At 38.4% G+C, this 15,498-nt stretch overlaps 1 protein-coding gene across 1 annotated transcript in view; it reads right to left on the bottom strand.

The window, feature by feature from the left end:
* ATP8B4 (ATPase phospholipid transporting 8B4 (putative)) overlaps window positions 1–15,498 on the bottom strand; it is a gene marked incomplete at its 5' end in the record, with an annotated part of 163,171 nt that overhangs the window by 35,026 nt on the left and 112,647 nt on the right. The window contains 4 exons of the mRNA XM_016210159.2: window positions 4,234–4,339; window positions 6,046–6,157; window positions 7,115–7,279; window positions 10,289–10,404. Coding sequence (XP_016065645.2) covers window positions 4,234–4,339; window positions 6,046–6,157; window positions 7,115–7,279; window positions 10,289–10,404 — 499 coding nt within the window. The remainder of the gene's footprint in view (window positions 1–4,233; window positions 4,340–6,045; window positions 6,158–7,114; window positions 7,280–10,288; window positions 10,405–15,498) is intronic.

Genomic DNA, 15,498 nt, shown 5'->3' with positions numbered 1-15,498 from the left:
AATGCTAAAAAACAAACCAAAACAAAAAAACCCTTATCTTCTGGCTCAACATCTCCTTCTGCTGTCCAGGACCCAAATCACAGCCTGTATTTAGGAACCCAAGCAACCCAGAGGTTACATAGCCCTGGCTCCAAGGATGATATCATGCGTTTAGCAATCAGTTTGCAGAATCAAAGAAAAAGGTTTATAAAGTCAGAGTGCTACGTGTGAAATTTAAGGAGTTAGAGTAAGGAGGGGGAGAGAGAACAGACACGAAAAATTATTGTTTTAAGTGGGAGGAACAGACTTCTGCATCAGATAATCATGTCAGGGAATCCTCCTCACAGTCATGGAAATATATAGCCCCATGTAATGAAGAAAGGAAAAGAGACAAATTCTTCGGAAATGAACATTTTCCTGACAATGTTGCAGAGCTCATAAACTGGGTCCTAAGAAAGTACCAAAGGGAAAACATCTCCTGAGGTTTCCTTTTCTGTAACGTTCTCTCTCACTGGATAAATGACTCAATCTCTGTTTTCCCCCCAGAGAATGAAAACATTCCAAAGAAGGGTGAAGTTCATAAAACTATTGGCTGAAATTTTATTTACTTATGACTTTTTCCCTCCTAAACTGTCTTCCTAACATCTCACAAGAACCTTTTCCAGGCAGACAAGGGACAGTTTTTCTAGCTCTGCTTAAATGCCCACTGCACTCCCTCCATACAGGCCAACCTCCCTCACCAGATCGGGCTCATGCGTTGTCAGACCTTTGTGCATGCTCTATACCTGTCATTTCTTTTTCTTCCTGGAACTTAGCTCTTCAAATACCAGCTAGTTCTCGCAAAAACAATTTATTAGAAGGGCAAAAGCTGCACATAACTCCCTTCAATGAATACGAACTATATTTTTTGCAGGCTTAACACACAATGCTTAACCACAGAATACAAATAACACATGCTAAAACAAAAGAATGCCTGTTTTTTCCAAGCTTTGTAATGAAGGGCAGTCTATTACAATGTTGGCATGCAGAAATGCATTAATGATTGAAGCCACTGCTGCATTCACAGTCCCATGCCACCACAAACACAGCAAAGCCCAGTTAGGCCCATGTTGGCTAGCATGCAATCTATAAAGAAAAGAGATGAAGGGAAAAGAGTCCTTTTATAAGTCCTTTTGAGACACTCTATATTCAAACTTTAACAGGACCTGTTAAGAAATGGATTGCAATCATGGTATCATGCTTAAAAGAAGACAATCTTGACTTTGATTAAGAACATTGGGCTTGGAGCCTGGAGACCTGGGTTTGTTACTATAGACAGCCAGTCGGAGCACCGGGGAGTCTCCCCCACTGGCCAAGATGGCAGCAGGGGTAGGTTCCTGCACCTGAGGGTGCCAAAAGCTAGAAATACGGTTGGATAAGGCCCCGAGGATGCTGAAAGCTAGGAAAATGAATGGATAGGGCCCCAACCACGTCAAAAGCTAGCAAGATAATTGGACAGGAAAAAAAGCCCTCCCCTCCCTCTCCCTGTACGAACCTCAGACTTGAGCAGTAAGGGGAGATTGGTCCACGTTCTCCCAGGTTGTGTGGCTTCGGGATAAAACCTCTTTCCTTTCAGGCCAATACCTGCCTCAAGAGTTTGGCTTTCCTTGCGGCAGGCAGCCAACCTCTATTTTTTTGTTAGGTTAAAGCTTCAGGCCCTAGGTCTACCTTTGATATCCAGCCACTTGATTAGTCAGTAACAGTCTCAAACTAGAACCCAGGTCTTCAAATTCCTAGTTCTTGCTCTACCACACCAAATAGGTTTACTATAGAGTCTGCCACAGGCTCCCTCTAGGTTGGGGCAAAGGCACAGTGACCGAGGAGCAGTTAAGGGACAGTACTACCTTGCCAACAGTAGAGGAAGGGAGAAAGTATGTGAAATTTTTATTTCAAGTCCTATTTCCATCCCTTACTCTCTGTGTGACCTGAAGACATTAAAGTCCTGAACCAGTTTAGAAACTATTTTCTTTATTAGAAACTGAGGGAATGGTATCAGCCAATCAGACTGGTTGATACCAGCTATGAAAATTTGGGCAGCTGCACAAGTATGTACTAGAAAATCTCCAAGATGACTTAGTTCCCTAAAATTTTACCATTGATGATAGGAACTTAACTTACTAAAACATTTAGCCTGGGTGACTAGCAGTTGGGAATTAGGAACAAGATGCATCTTGTTTGACCTGCATAGTGTTTTTAAAAAATCTATGAGGTTATGGACAAGATGATGTTTGCCTTACCAAAGGCCCCACCTCTCCCTAATGTCTTATATATAGACCAGGTCACACAACTGATGTTACCTTCTTGGCCCTAGAGCCATTTACATTTGTGAACCTTGCTCGTTCAAATAAATAACTTTCCACCAAGTAGGTGTTCGAAAAAATACAATGCATATTTTGTTGATCAAGGAGGAAATATATCCTAATATATCACTGGTAAACTTCTCAGAAGCAGTGCAGTCACTTCATGGTCTAATTAGTTTTAAGACATGAATTTTTCTAACAATAAAGCATGTGATCAATGCAACAAAAATGAAACATGGAATGAGTTTGCCTGTCAGCCCAAGTAAAATCACATTCTCAGTCTGTTTTCTTTTGGGGAGAAGACATATGTATTGGTGAAACGTAATCAATGCAGTAATCTTCTGAGAAACCATAGCAGAAAATTTAATTGTAGATTTCTGGGCATGCCCTCAATACTAAAGCAGCTATGGCAGCAAAATTAATGCAAGACTCAAAGTGTCTAAAATGGTTTCATGACACTAAATTTGAAACAAGCCATATGCATGATATACATGAAAATTACATATCCATGTTTATGAAATAATCTAAACACATTTGACAGGTTTAAATATAAGCATTTAGGACATTTCTTCCCAATAGCTACTATCACTTAGATCCTGTTCTTTTGATAGGTTGTTGGTTTTTTGGGTTGTTTTGTGTGTTTTTTTGGTTTTGCATGAACTCCCACTGAACTCAAAAGCATAAAACAAGAAAAGTTAATGGTGTAAATTTATGATTTCAATATTTTATCCCCCAAACTATGGGCTTTGATATAAGTAACCAAGATTAGAATTACAGAGAGCACTTCTAGCAATAACTTCTCTTAGATGCTCTTCTCCCCCATCCTAATATTAAGCAAATGAATATCATAGATGGATGTAGATAATACATGTATACTGCTTACAATAGTGTCCCAGGCATGGTCTCAAAGCATTTAGCAATGGGGTCATTAGAATCTGGATATGCTCCCATCTATCTTCTTTCAGCAAGAGTTAAATTCCCCCAAAAATAAAAATTTAAGTATTAATTATCAAACAAATCATTAATTTTCTTCAATAAATTCTATAGAATCTATCATTAAAGTTACAGAAATAACAATAATAATAAAGTTATATTCATAATAATTAGATTTCCCAATTTTTATTTGGCAAAGACATAGCTTCTAACAAGTATGACAGAGAAGATTTCTACAGTGGGTTAAGGCAATGTAGAAGAAGTTGAGAGATTTGATCTACAAGTATCAGTTAGTAGTGCTAATGGTTAAGACTTCAGATAATAAGAAAAATTATTTCTCAAAATTAAATATTTGTCCACTCTTACCTGCAAATTCCTCACTTACACATTTTCTGGTACTACACAGTGATTACACAAATTTCACAGTATGCTATTTCAATAGCAGCTACGTCAAACTATCTACTTTCTTGAAAGACTCTATTTTAACTTTACACACCATCTCCTACAGCCGTGTTTTTCAAGCTCATCTGGCCATAAGCTTCATCTAGGTGCTTATTAAAGTACAAAGTCCTATGCCTCTGGTAAGTCTTAATATTCTTAATTTTTAGGTCAAAATGAAACTGGAGAATTGGTGTTTTAACCAGTGCGCTCAGTAACGCTGACACTCATTATCACGTAAGAGTTAACAGGTTACTCGCCAGTGCATGATTTTAAAGGCTAACAGTGCAAATGACTGGAAATCATTTTCTGAAAAAAACGGGAAATGTTGAAGGTCTGAAGAAATTAACTCACTACTGATGTCAAACTTACCTTAGTTTGTGACCAAAATGAATAGAACTTTAGGAAACATGCAGAAAGAGCTCTATACTAAAAGATCACAGGAAACTATAGAGTGTCTTTCTACTTTCTCAACGATCTGATCTTCCTTTTCCCCTCTCTCCCTTCTTTCCTCTCTTCCCTTCCTCCCTCCTTTAACACTTACCTGAGTTCTTCTCTGACTTCCACTGCCGTGTTCCCTGTTATAATGAACACTTCATTCATGTCGTCAGTCAGCATGTTGCAGGCATAGCCAATGTTGATGGCAGTTTCTGATACAAAATAAAGCCTAATTCAGTTAGAACATTATTTGATAATATACTTATACAGAAGGGTTTTTTTCTATAAAAGTTTTGAGGCCATTGCTGTAGTTCTTTGTAGCTTACAGGCTCCCTTAATGTCAAAGAGATCACAATGAGTGATAATGCAAGAGACCCAGAGGGAAATTCAAAGCCCTGGCCTCCCATGATCAAATTTGTCAATTGCTAAAGCCATGGATTGGTAGCAACATTTATGAGTCCTCAATTTTCTCATCTAGTTTTTACCAGAGGTCCCAACTATCACCTTTGGAAAGCTAAAATACTAAACTTAGCCATTTTTCAATTCTGATATGGTAGGCAAATTGAAAAACAACTCACAAAATGTTCAGTTGAACAGCAAAAATGCTCCTATAAAATTTTTATAGATCTCCCACAGGCAACATTGTCATTTTTCCATTAAGTGAATGGACTGCTACTACTAGATAATTGGAAAATTACATGATGTTGGGCATTCCTTCCTCTAATTTTATAGAAATGGAGTCTAGGACAGTTAGGTAACCCTTCCATTATCAGTAGTCATTTAATTCTAATTCTTCTGAATTCTTAGACTCTACCTCATTCTATGGAGTCATTAGATTTGTCTGTCCTAAGTCAAGGAAGACAACTGATAAAATCTCAGCATATGCTTTGTATAAATCACATAAATTAAAGCTAAATCACAGTAAATGTGTGGATATTCTTAACTAATTGAACAGCTATACACACTGGTCAACATCAAACTCCAAGAAGTCTGTAATACACACCAAAGAGCTCAACCTTCTATTGTTTATTTTTTGTGATCAGTGACCTGGGTGAACATATAAAGAACTGATTTATCATATCTGAAAATCCTACAATGTTCTAAAAATATCTAACACATAGATAGAATCTTAAAAACGTACGTTTGTCAGTTAACTGAATATTTCTGGTTTACAGAGGTACAAGTGTAAAATCATTTTTGTGTTAACCATTACGGCTAGCAATGGATCCAAAAGGTATTGATTCCCTTTCTTTCTTAGGAAGCACAGTATTATTAACATAATGACTCTTTTTCTGATGACTTGGCATTTTTCATGCCTGAGAGTGGGTCCCCTCTCATTGCACCACTGCATGAAAGACCTGGGATTCAGGAAGGTTGCTCTAGAACAGCTGTGGTGGTTGTTAAAATACCAAAATATTTCCATACCAGTTGATAAACAGTTGTTTCCTTGAGCCTCCCAAAAACCTGCCCACTACCCTGACCCTCTAATAAGATCCCCAAACCTCCAATGTCCTGCTTTAGTACTATGCCATTCTCTGTCCTGATTGGAAGCAGTGCTCATATAAACCAATAGTTAAACATTTTTAATTCCATTGTTGCCTATAGGTTTAACTATTATATTTAAGAAGTGAATTAAGTTGAAATTCAATAGACTTAAATATAACTATTATATTTAAGAAGTGAGTTAAGTGGAAATTCAACAGACCCCAGGATATACTATAAGAGATATTTTCTTAATTTGTTTTTGTTTATTTTTAAACAGTAAATTCTTATATTAACTTTCCTTTTTGTATTTTAACTCTTTCCTATATGGAGGACTGGGCGAATATCTACCTAATTAAACTTTCTGACTAGTTAAAATTTTACCGTATAAATTATTGCCTTCTGTTCAAAATATCATTATCCATTTTCAAATTACCTTGTTTGTCTCCTGTTAGGACCCAGATCTTAATATTGGCTAGTGATAAACTTGCAATTGTTTCAATAACACCCTCTTGTAACTTATCTTCTATGGCAGTGGCACCTAGAAGCTTTGTTGAAAAATAAAGAATACCTTATGTTAATGCATGCAAACAACATTCATAACATCTACAGCTTTTAGTCACAGAGTTCAGAAGTCAGGGAACACTAATTGAAGGCAGAAATTATAATGCAGTGATATAGCAAGTATCCTATTATGTGCAGAGGTGGGCTGAGAAGGACTTAAGAGGAGTTTCTCAAATCAAGCCAACTGACAGGAACACAAATTAATGGCAGAGATCCTGGAAGTTAACATAAAGAATCAGAAGCCATTTGGGTTTCTAAGGACTTAAGAACTCTCCAGCTCCTCCACTTATATCAACATGAAAGAGTACAAAGGAGAGCCCTCATCTCACAGTCAGGTTCACAAAAAAGTAGAGCCATTCTGCTAAATTAACAAATCAGCAGATGCCATAAACTAAAAAGTGAAGGTTCCTCTGCAATATTTCATCCACAGATGAACAAGGTATGCTCCCTAGTACCTCACCGTAGCTGAGCATCTTAGCCACCAGAGCCTCAGGGAAGAGTGGTTTCTGGAACAGATCATACTCTCATACTCTGGGTAGCACAGATATTATGAGAATCTCATGGGTCTAAGATGGTTTAAAGCTATAGCTCCACTCTTCATGGCAAGTTTCCCTGTTCTAAAAAGGTGGATTATAAAGCAGGGAGGGGGGAAAATAACATCACGGACATATCAGAGATTGACAAACAATAGAGAGTCTGCTATCTTCTACTCTAGGGGACTTCCAATTGTATAAGCTACAGCTAATAGAAATAATTCTCTAGGTTCTCTGGGGCCACACATGGCAAACTCAAAGCCAGCATATAACTCATGATTCAGTGTTTGAAAGAGTAACATCTGCCGTGTACAAGATGATTCAGCCAATGGATTATTCCTACGCTAGATCTCTAAACACATACTATCTTCTCTATAAACACAGGCCATCATGTTTCTAAACTCATACCATCAAATCCCGTTCGATTTCTTCATACAGCCCAGCTATCCGTTCATCCCTCTCATCTGTGGCAGCATTTGCATCTTCAAGCATTTTATGCCACTCTTTAAAGTACTTGTCATCCAGATCTCTATATGCGATGGCCAAGGTTCGAAGGCCTTCCCCTGCAAATTCCTGCCAGAGCAGATATTGACTTAGGAACCATCCCAAAGCAATAATCATAGCAAGAACGACAACAATAACAAGTAAGGAGTTTTGCACTCAAATTCACTTTATCCCAAGAGCACAACTTGGCCATCCCGATCTCCAATTTTTAATCCCCTTGGAAATGGGAGATAATGTTTGCATTTTGAATTTTATTTCTATTGGGTTAAAACATTCAGGAGAGCTAACCTATCCCCTAAAAGACATCTAAAGTGCCTGCTGAAATGTCCTAGTTGAGAGATATCAGTGGTGCCCATGACTTGACTATCCATTTGAACCAATATATATTGGTTTCCAACCTATCCTCTGCCTAAAGGAAGCCCTCCTGGCAATGAGAGGGACCCAGCCTGGTTTATGGCCCATGGCACTCAGCTTCTTGTGGAAATAAAACAACCCTAGAGAAGTCATAGTTCTCAAATCAAAGGCAGAGGCTCTCTGAAGGGATTGTAGCTTGTCTCACCAAAGTCTGGTCACATCCTCCCTAATATAGCTATGTCTAAAATGAGTTCAGTCTTACTTTTGTTTATGCTTGAAATTTTCCATAATAAAAAGTTAAAAGTCAATAACAGATGAATAAATAGATGTTAGGTAATAGAAGTTTAAGCCTATTAATCAAGGTTATGTTATAATAATAATCTCTAGGAGAAAGGGGAGAGAAAGGCAGGAAGTCAATATTAATGCTTGTTTCCAGGAAATAGGACTAGAAGGGAAGGCTGATATTTTATTCTAAATCTCCTGTCATTTTAAAAAGCGCTATATATATAAAATTTTGCTTTAATAATAAAAATGTTTTGAAACTTTAAAGACACCATCAGGTCAGGTTAGATTTTTAAAAATATTTTTTATAAACTGTTTTTTATGGAGTTAGTATTTAATGATAGGTGGAATTAATGGGAGAATTGTGCTTTTCCTTTTGAGTCTCAGTGAACTGACAATTTTAAATGATATTTCTGGTGCTTTATCCGTCTATTAGGAAAAAAATTTTTAATTAGGAAACTGGTAGTTGCTAAGTGTCTCACACAGCCGCAATAGCTGGAAACATATGTAGATTGCTCTGGGGAAACGCTAAAAACCTCCCACTTTGCCTAGGCCTCCAGTGATCATTTTATGGGCCTGTATACTGTAAGTGTTTTTATAGCCATTTCTAGGCCTTTGGGCGTCACCGTTGAACGTATCTCCTCTGTGTGTTTTGGCTTGCAGAACACACACAGGTTTGTGATCACGCACAAGTTAAACGGTGACACATCCTAATTAAGTTAATGGAAAGAAAAGTCAGTGCAAACTACAATGATGTGGTTTAGCCCAGAGAGACCCTGAGAAAAACTGTCCAAATTTATCTAGTAGGCAGTTGGTAGCAGTTTGGATATTGCAATCACATTTTACAAGCCCTGCCTTCCAGGACCACCGCTGGGTCCCCTACTGATCTGAACATGGAATCAATGTATTGTAACAATCTTTTGTCCTCTTAATTCGCACAAACACTTCTTTGCCTTTAACTTGCAACCCGCTGGGCATGACAATGCTTTCCTCTCTGTTCTGTACAATAGTGAATCAACTCTAAGAAGACATTACAAAAGGGGACAGATGATTTAAGTTATTTAATTAGTACATGAAACACAAGTTGAATCCTAAGTGAGCATTTGACCAAGGTTGTTTCCTATCATTAAACAATTCAGAATCAATAATTAAATATAAAAGTAAAGCCTCAGAATTTGAAAGCCAAAATGAATAAAGTGAATGAAGCTAACAGTGAGTCAAATTAAGAGTACCTGAAAAAAGTTTGTTTTGCACAGAAATGTAAAAAGACCAAATTATGTCCTATATTTTAGCATGAAAGGCGACCGTATGAAAATCCAGGGCTGTGGTGTTTGAGCAATGGCAAAAGTCAGATACTTATGATTCCAATGTTGTTCTCATAGAAAAAAAAAAAATTAAAAAGACCATGCCAGCCTTCTGGAAGAGATTAAAAGAAAATCAAGAATGCTCTATTGGAAAGACAAAAACAATAGCTATGTTTGTACCCAATATTACTAAACCATCCTTCTTTAAACTTAAAGTCAGGCAGAGGTTTGTTTGTTTTTTAAATTTTATTTGTTTGTTTTTTAAAGATTCAGGGAATGTTTTGTATTAAATATAGGGCTTGACAAAGAACACGAATCCTCCATAATTTTTTTAAAGGGGAGAAACCAGTGAGGAAATGAGAGTTTGGGCCAGTTGCCATTAAAGTTCATATTGGGTTAAATAGAACCTCAAGCAAATGCTAGAGAGACACTAGAATCTCAGATTTAAACAAGGTAATGCTCATATTTAATTCATAGACACTTAACTCATTTTCAAAAAAAAAAATTGCCACAGATCACCCCTGATCCCTTCAGAAAGCTTTGGGAAAGAAATTATGCATAGTTTCAGAATGTATGCAATGGGTAACTTCAACCGAGGGAACATAAGTGACTCATCATGATTTATGTCCTGAATAAAAAGACCCCTGGAAGAGAAAATTGGCTGCAGAGACTACTTTCCCCTCACCCTATAAACACAACCTTAAGCTTTTCACTGGGGATGATCGTAGGTGCCAGATACGTTGGAACTCAGGTGAAAGCAATTGCCCAGCTTTTCTTCCCTGAGCCAGTCTAGTCTCCCAAGGGGAGCAGCCCCAAACTGCAGGGGAGTTAGAGCCTGTTTCCTGAAGTGTCCTGAGCCTTCTCCTGACTGGAGTTCAGGGGCCCACACTCAATGGCTGCTTCTCAGCTGCTGTGTGTTAATCCACCTGTGATGAGACCAACCAGACTCTCAGCAGAGCAGGGGGTGGGCCCATGTGCCAGTTTCCAGACATTCACTGGCACAGTTTCCTGAGGAACCACTCTCCACATGTTTTTTATTTCAGAAGTCAGATCATTTAGCTGATATTTTTAAAATAAGACCTAACCACAGAAAGTGGCCAAAGGGCCATTGTGCTAACCGTAAGACAGAGGCACTTACACTGATATGGTCTGACGTCAAAGTCAGGAGGTCTTCACTGGATGGATGAAGTTTTTCAAACAGAATAGTGTCCGCTCCTTTGGAATAAAGCTTTATCTGTCCTTCCGGGTTTCTAACTGAAAAGAAAAAAGTTTGGAAAGTAGATTATAATCAATAAAATCTGTCAAAACTAGGCTCTCCCAGGGTTCCCAGCCAGGCAATTTGGAACTGTGCATAATGTTTCAGCCAGTAGTAAAATATGCAGTGTCTTTGGTTAGAAGGTCACTACTTAAATCACTTGGCTTTATTTCTGTTTTATTAACTTAGAAATATTTCATCTACTGAAACCCTTTGATTTCCCGAACTCAGAAACAAGTGTTTCTATTCTGATGCGTATGACCTTCCTATTTTCCTTGCTTACTATTTCTGAAGGGTTGATACGTTTAAATTAAGCCTGTATTGAGCAGAATTGTGAGCTTTATTTGCCTCCCTCCTGGTGTGAAATTCAAGACCAACTGTAGGAATCAACTATCAGTGTTATGCCAAATGATCTCCATATGGAATTCAAGCCATTCAAAGCAATGGTTTATGCATTAGTTCTCAGCCCTTGCTAACATATTTTTTTTACCCCCTTTACTCCTTGGAAAAGCCCTTTCTTTCTTGCTGGTTCATTCTTGAGTCACAGTCCTGGCTGTAAGAGTGCCTCACAGGAGGCTTTCAAAATCAAAGTTTCTACCTTCTCCCCACTGGAAGTCTGCATTAGTATGGCTGGATTTTTAACCCACCCCCCAGGTTTGGGAAGGGCAGCCTTCGCTAGGCTCCCCTCATTTCTAATCCCCAAGTCTTCCCCCGATGTCCCACATGTTACTGTCAAAAAAGTCTTTTTCAAACTGCAGAAAACTTGGCCTACCTTTGTAAGCTTGGTTTTATAGCTTGGCACAAAGTAGGCACTTAATTATTTGTTGAATGAATGAATAAGTGAATGACGTGGCAATGTAGTTATTTCCAGGAACTGCCTATAATTTAATACAACTGCCAGGGTCACAACTTGATGGTCTGAACACTGTGACCCTCACAAGCTTCATCAAGTCATAGATTATACATGCTTTCCACTCAATGATACGTTTTCACTAGAGACAGAATGCCTCAAAACAGATAAATGTAAATATGGACTACTATTAATTTAATAGGATACAAAATGTAGAGTTTGATTTAAAGGAATATAAATATCATAGTACAATAAATTACTTTTCCCTCTCACCTCTAACCACCCTTAGTCAACACTTAATCTGCTCTAGTTTCCTCCTGGCTTGGATAGATATAATGCACCCTGGAAACTATTTTGTACTGAGACTTGTCTAGGTTCATCATCTCTTCTAAGATCCTTGGTCAGCTTTTCTAGTTGCCATAACTCATGCAGTTTTTCTTGTACTCTGGCTCTAATTGCCCACATTAGGGAAAAAGAGAGAGAAAATATGCAATTTATTTAATTTTTCAAGTGAGGAGAGAAACACTTAATCCTAGGAAAGGCTTCCTCTTATTTTTATAACAATCCAATTTTGATAGCTTCCCAAATATTTTCTTCCTCACATCACCAAAGCTATAAAAGCAAAGTATGTATATCTTACATTTGCCAGTGTGACTTCTCTATGACAGTTTTTGATAGTCTAGACAAGGACATCCGTTCCCAAACTTTTGGGTCTCGAAACTCCTTTACGCTCTTAAAACTTCATGAGGACTCCAAAGAGCTTTTTTATGTGGGTTCTATCAATATTTAACATATTAGAAACTAAAGCTGAGACATTTTATTATATTAATAGTCTATGACACTATATATTACTATAATGATTATTATAATAATAAACCTACTACATATTAACCAACATTTCTATGAAATATAACTATTTTTCCAGAATAATAACATTTAGTTTAGGGAATGGTATTGTTTTACATGATTGCAGGTTCCTTTAATGTCTGGCCTAATAGAAGACTGTTGGATTTTCATATCTGCTTCTGAATTCAGTCTGTTGTGATATTACACAGAGTGTGGCCTTGGTGAAACTCCATGGTATACTCATGAGAAAAAGTCACAGAAAGAGGAGGAGGAGGAGGAGGGAAAGAAGAAGGGACATAAACATAGCAACAAATGTCTGAGCCTTCACACCAGGGTGTTTTCCCCACAGACCAAGCCATGTGACAGCCATGAAACTAACATTGTTTTTGCCTTGTTATCAAACAGAGACTCCTCTACCCTCGTGGAGTCCTTCTTCCAAATTCCACCAGATTAAAAACCAAACAGAACCAAACTAAAGCCCTCAGGCCTCCATGCGTTTTGTGGTGGAACATTACCTTTCTTCATATGGGATCCATTAAGGCAAACATCTGATGTTTGTGGTTAGGCTGTGATTTCTCCAGAGCCCATAATGGTGACTGATGCTGGGGAAAAGCCAAATGTTTCCTTGTATAGCAATCTTAGTTTTTTGTCAACACCCTCAGAGCCAGTTCTGGGCCAACCCAACATCAATAACACCTCCCCTGAAGCTTTAAAAAGAAGATAGCTCCTGCTGATACAACATTAGGTTGACACTTAGAGCAGCATCTGTGCTCATTGGCAACATCGATGATGACTGCCTATAGCCTGTTGTTAAAAATATAAAAATAAACATCCTCAGATGGTGTTTGGTTTTCACCTGCTGAGAGCAATCTCCCGGGGCTAGTTTCCAGTAGTTAAAGACCAAAAACCCTACAATTACATATAAACACATGTTTTCCACAGTAGAAATTGATTTAATATGAGGATCAGGATATTCATAAGTTACAAGGTATTGGGTTAAATTTTATTTAACAAACATTTACTGAAAACCTACTGTGTGCTAAGTTCTGTGGTTGGCCCTGAGCCACAGTTTAAGAAGACTAAAGCATGCCCTGGCCGGTGTGGCTCAGTTGGTTGGGCGTTGTCCTGTGCACTGAAAGGTTGCAGTTTGAAATCCAGTGAGGGACACAAGCCTGGGGTTATGGGCTTCGTCCCCAGTAGGGGGCATGCAGAAGGCCGCTGATAGATGTTGCTCTCTCACTTGATGTTCCTCTTTCTCCCTCTCCCTTCCTCTCTCTCTAAAAATCAATAAAAATATTTTTTAAAAGAATAGTATATAAAAAAAAGAAAACTAAAGCAAGAATAAGGCATAGCACCTGCTTTCATGCAATACACTAACAACTGGGAAAGTCACGACTATTGTGGGACTTGGTATCACACTCATGTTATGAACAAGGGGCTCAGGGGAACAAAGGAAAATGCAGTTATTTGGTGAGTAGGAAAAGAATCGAGAGAATAGGTGACATTTGAATTGGACATTACCAGGTGAGTAAAGTTTTTTTAAAAAGTAGTAGAGAAGAGGAGAGTTCTAGGCAGGGGAAACAGCACACACAAAGGGTGTGAGAGTGCACAGTGCATGTCAGCAGTGGTGCGGTCTAGTGAGCTAGAGCACAAAATTTGGAGAACAGGAAGAAAAGTCAGAATGTGGTCAGATTCCAAGTAATGTTAAACGTCATCCTAATGACTTTATCCTTTTAATTCCATGAAGCCACCAAGGTTTTTTAAGAAAGTGATGGCGAAATCCACCCAATGGTTTAGTAAGAATGCCCTGGTGTCAGCAAAGAGGATTATTTCAGGGGGAAGAGTTGTGAAGATATTGCACTAATACAAGCAGGCAGTGATGTGAGCCTTAACTAAAGCCATGGTACTGGAAATGAAGAGAAAAGGAAAGAAGGCTTTTACAATACAAGGGGGTTTTGAGGCTATTTTTAGAAAGATTACTCTGATGCCTAAGAAAGACTGTTAGAAACAGGGCGACTCCTGAGGATTCTATTGATGTGAGAGATGCTGAAACCTGAGTGAAGAGAGTAGCAGAGGAGAAGACAGGTTTGAGAAACGCTCCAAACAGCTTTGGGGAACATAAGGAGTAGTATTTGATGATCTATGAGTCCAGAGAAGTGGTCCTCAAACTATGGTCCCCTGACCAGCAGTATCAGTTCGGGCATAATATGGAGCTTATTAGACATGAAAATGTTTAGGCCCCACCCCAGACCTACTGAATCAGAAACCCTGGGACTGAGGCCCAGCAATCCATTCTAACAAGCCCTCTCGGTGGTTCTGGTGGGAGCTAAAGTTTGAGAACCACTGACCTAGGGGCATAAAAGAGAATGAGGTGTCAAAAGCAAGTCAGCTACAATAGGCTTTAAGAGGTGAGACTTCGAAAAAAGATAGACATGAGTTAAAATCTTTGCTCTGCTTCTTACCAGCTGTGTGACAAGTCATGTGACAGATGTATGACAATCTTTGTAAATTACTTAAAATATTTCAACTTTAATTTCCTCATCTCCTAAATGGTGTAACATACTACTGCAAGAATGTAATAAAATCATTCATTGTAAAGTGTTCAGTTCACTGACAGGCATACAGTAAAAAGTGACTGTTGACAAGTTTAATAAGGGCTATGGAAAAAGCAATCCCTGTGAAAGAAAGTTCTATATAGACAAAATTTGAGGCACCCATAGTACAGCCCAGGGGCAGAGCCCAGGAGAAGGGTGAATGTGTGTGTGGACCTCAGACAGGGATCAAAGCTGAAGAACCCCGTGGGAAGGATGCGGAATAGAGGCAAGAGCCACCCCCATGCTAGTGGTCAGGGTCATCCAAGGGGAGCACAGAAAGTAAGAGGAGAAATGCTGGAGTGGGGTGGAGAGCAGTCAGCAACGGAGCTGCAGAAAGAGAAGGCAGGAAAGAGGAGAACCTGGAGCCAGTGAGGTCACAGGGGCCAAAAGAGGAGTGTTGAGAGAAGGGGGTCAGCAGTCTCAGTATTACTAAGTTTAAAAAGATAGGTAGGTAGGTAGGTAGGTAGGTAGGTAGGTAGATGATCAGATAGATAGATGATTGGTAGATGATAGATAGATAGATGATAGATAGATAGATAGATAGATAGATAGATAGATAGATAGATAGATAGATAGATAGATAGATGATAGATAGATAATATAGATGATAGTAGATAGATGATAGATTAGATAGATAGATAATGGTGATGATAGATAGATGATTGATAATGATAGATGATGATAGATGATTGATAGATGATAGATAGGTAGATGATTGATAGATGATAGATGATAGATAGATGATAGATAGATAGATAGATACAGATGATGATGAGATGATATAGATATAGATATAGATATAG

The sequence above is a fragment of the Miniopterus natalensis genome, chromosome 1 (genome assembly GCF_054644295.1).
Source record: "Miniopterus natalensis isolate mMinNat1 chromosome 1, mMinNat1.hap1, whole genome shotgun sequence".
Taxonomy (NCBI): Eukaryota; Metazoa; Chordata; class Mammalia; order Chiroptera; family Miniopteridae; genus Miniopterus; species Miniopterus natalensis.
Note: the sequence above shows the minus strand (reverse complement) of the source record. Positions and strands in the feature narration are given on the sequence as shown.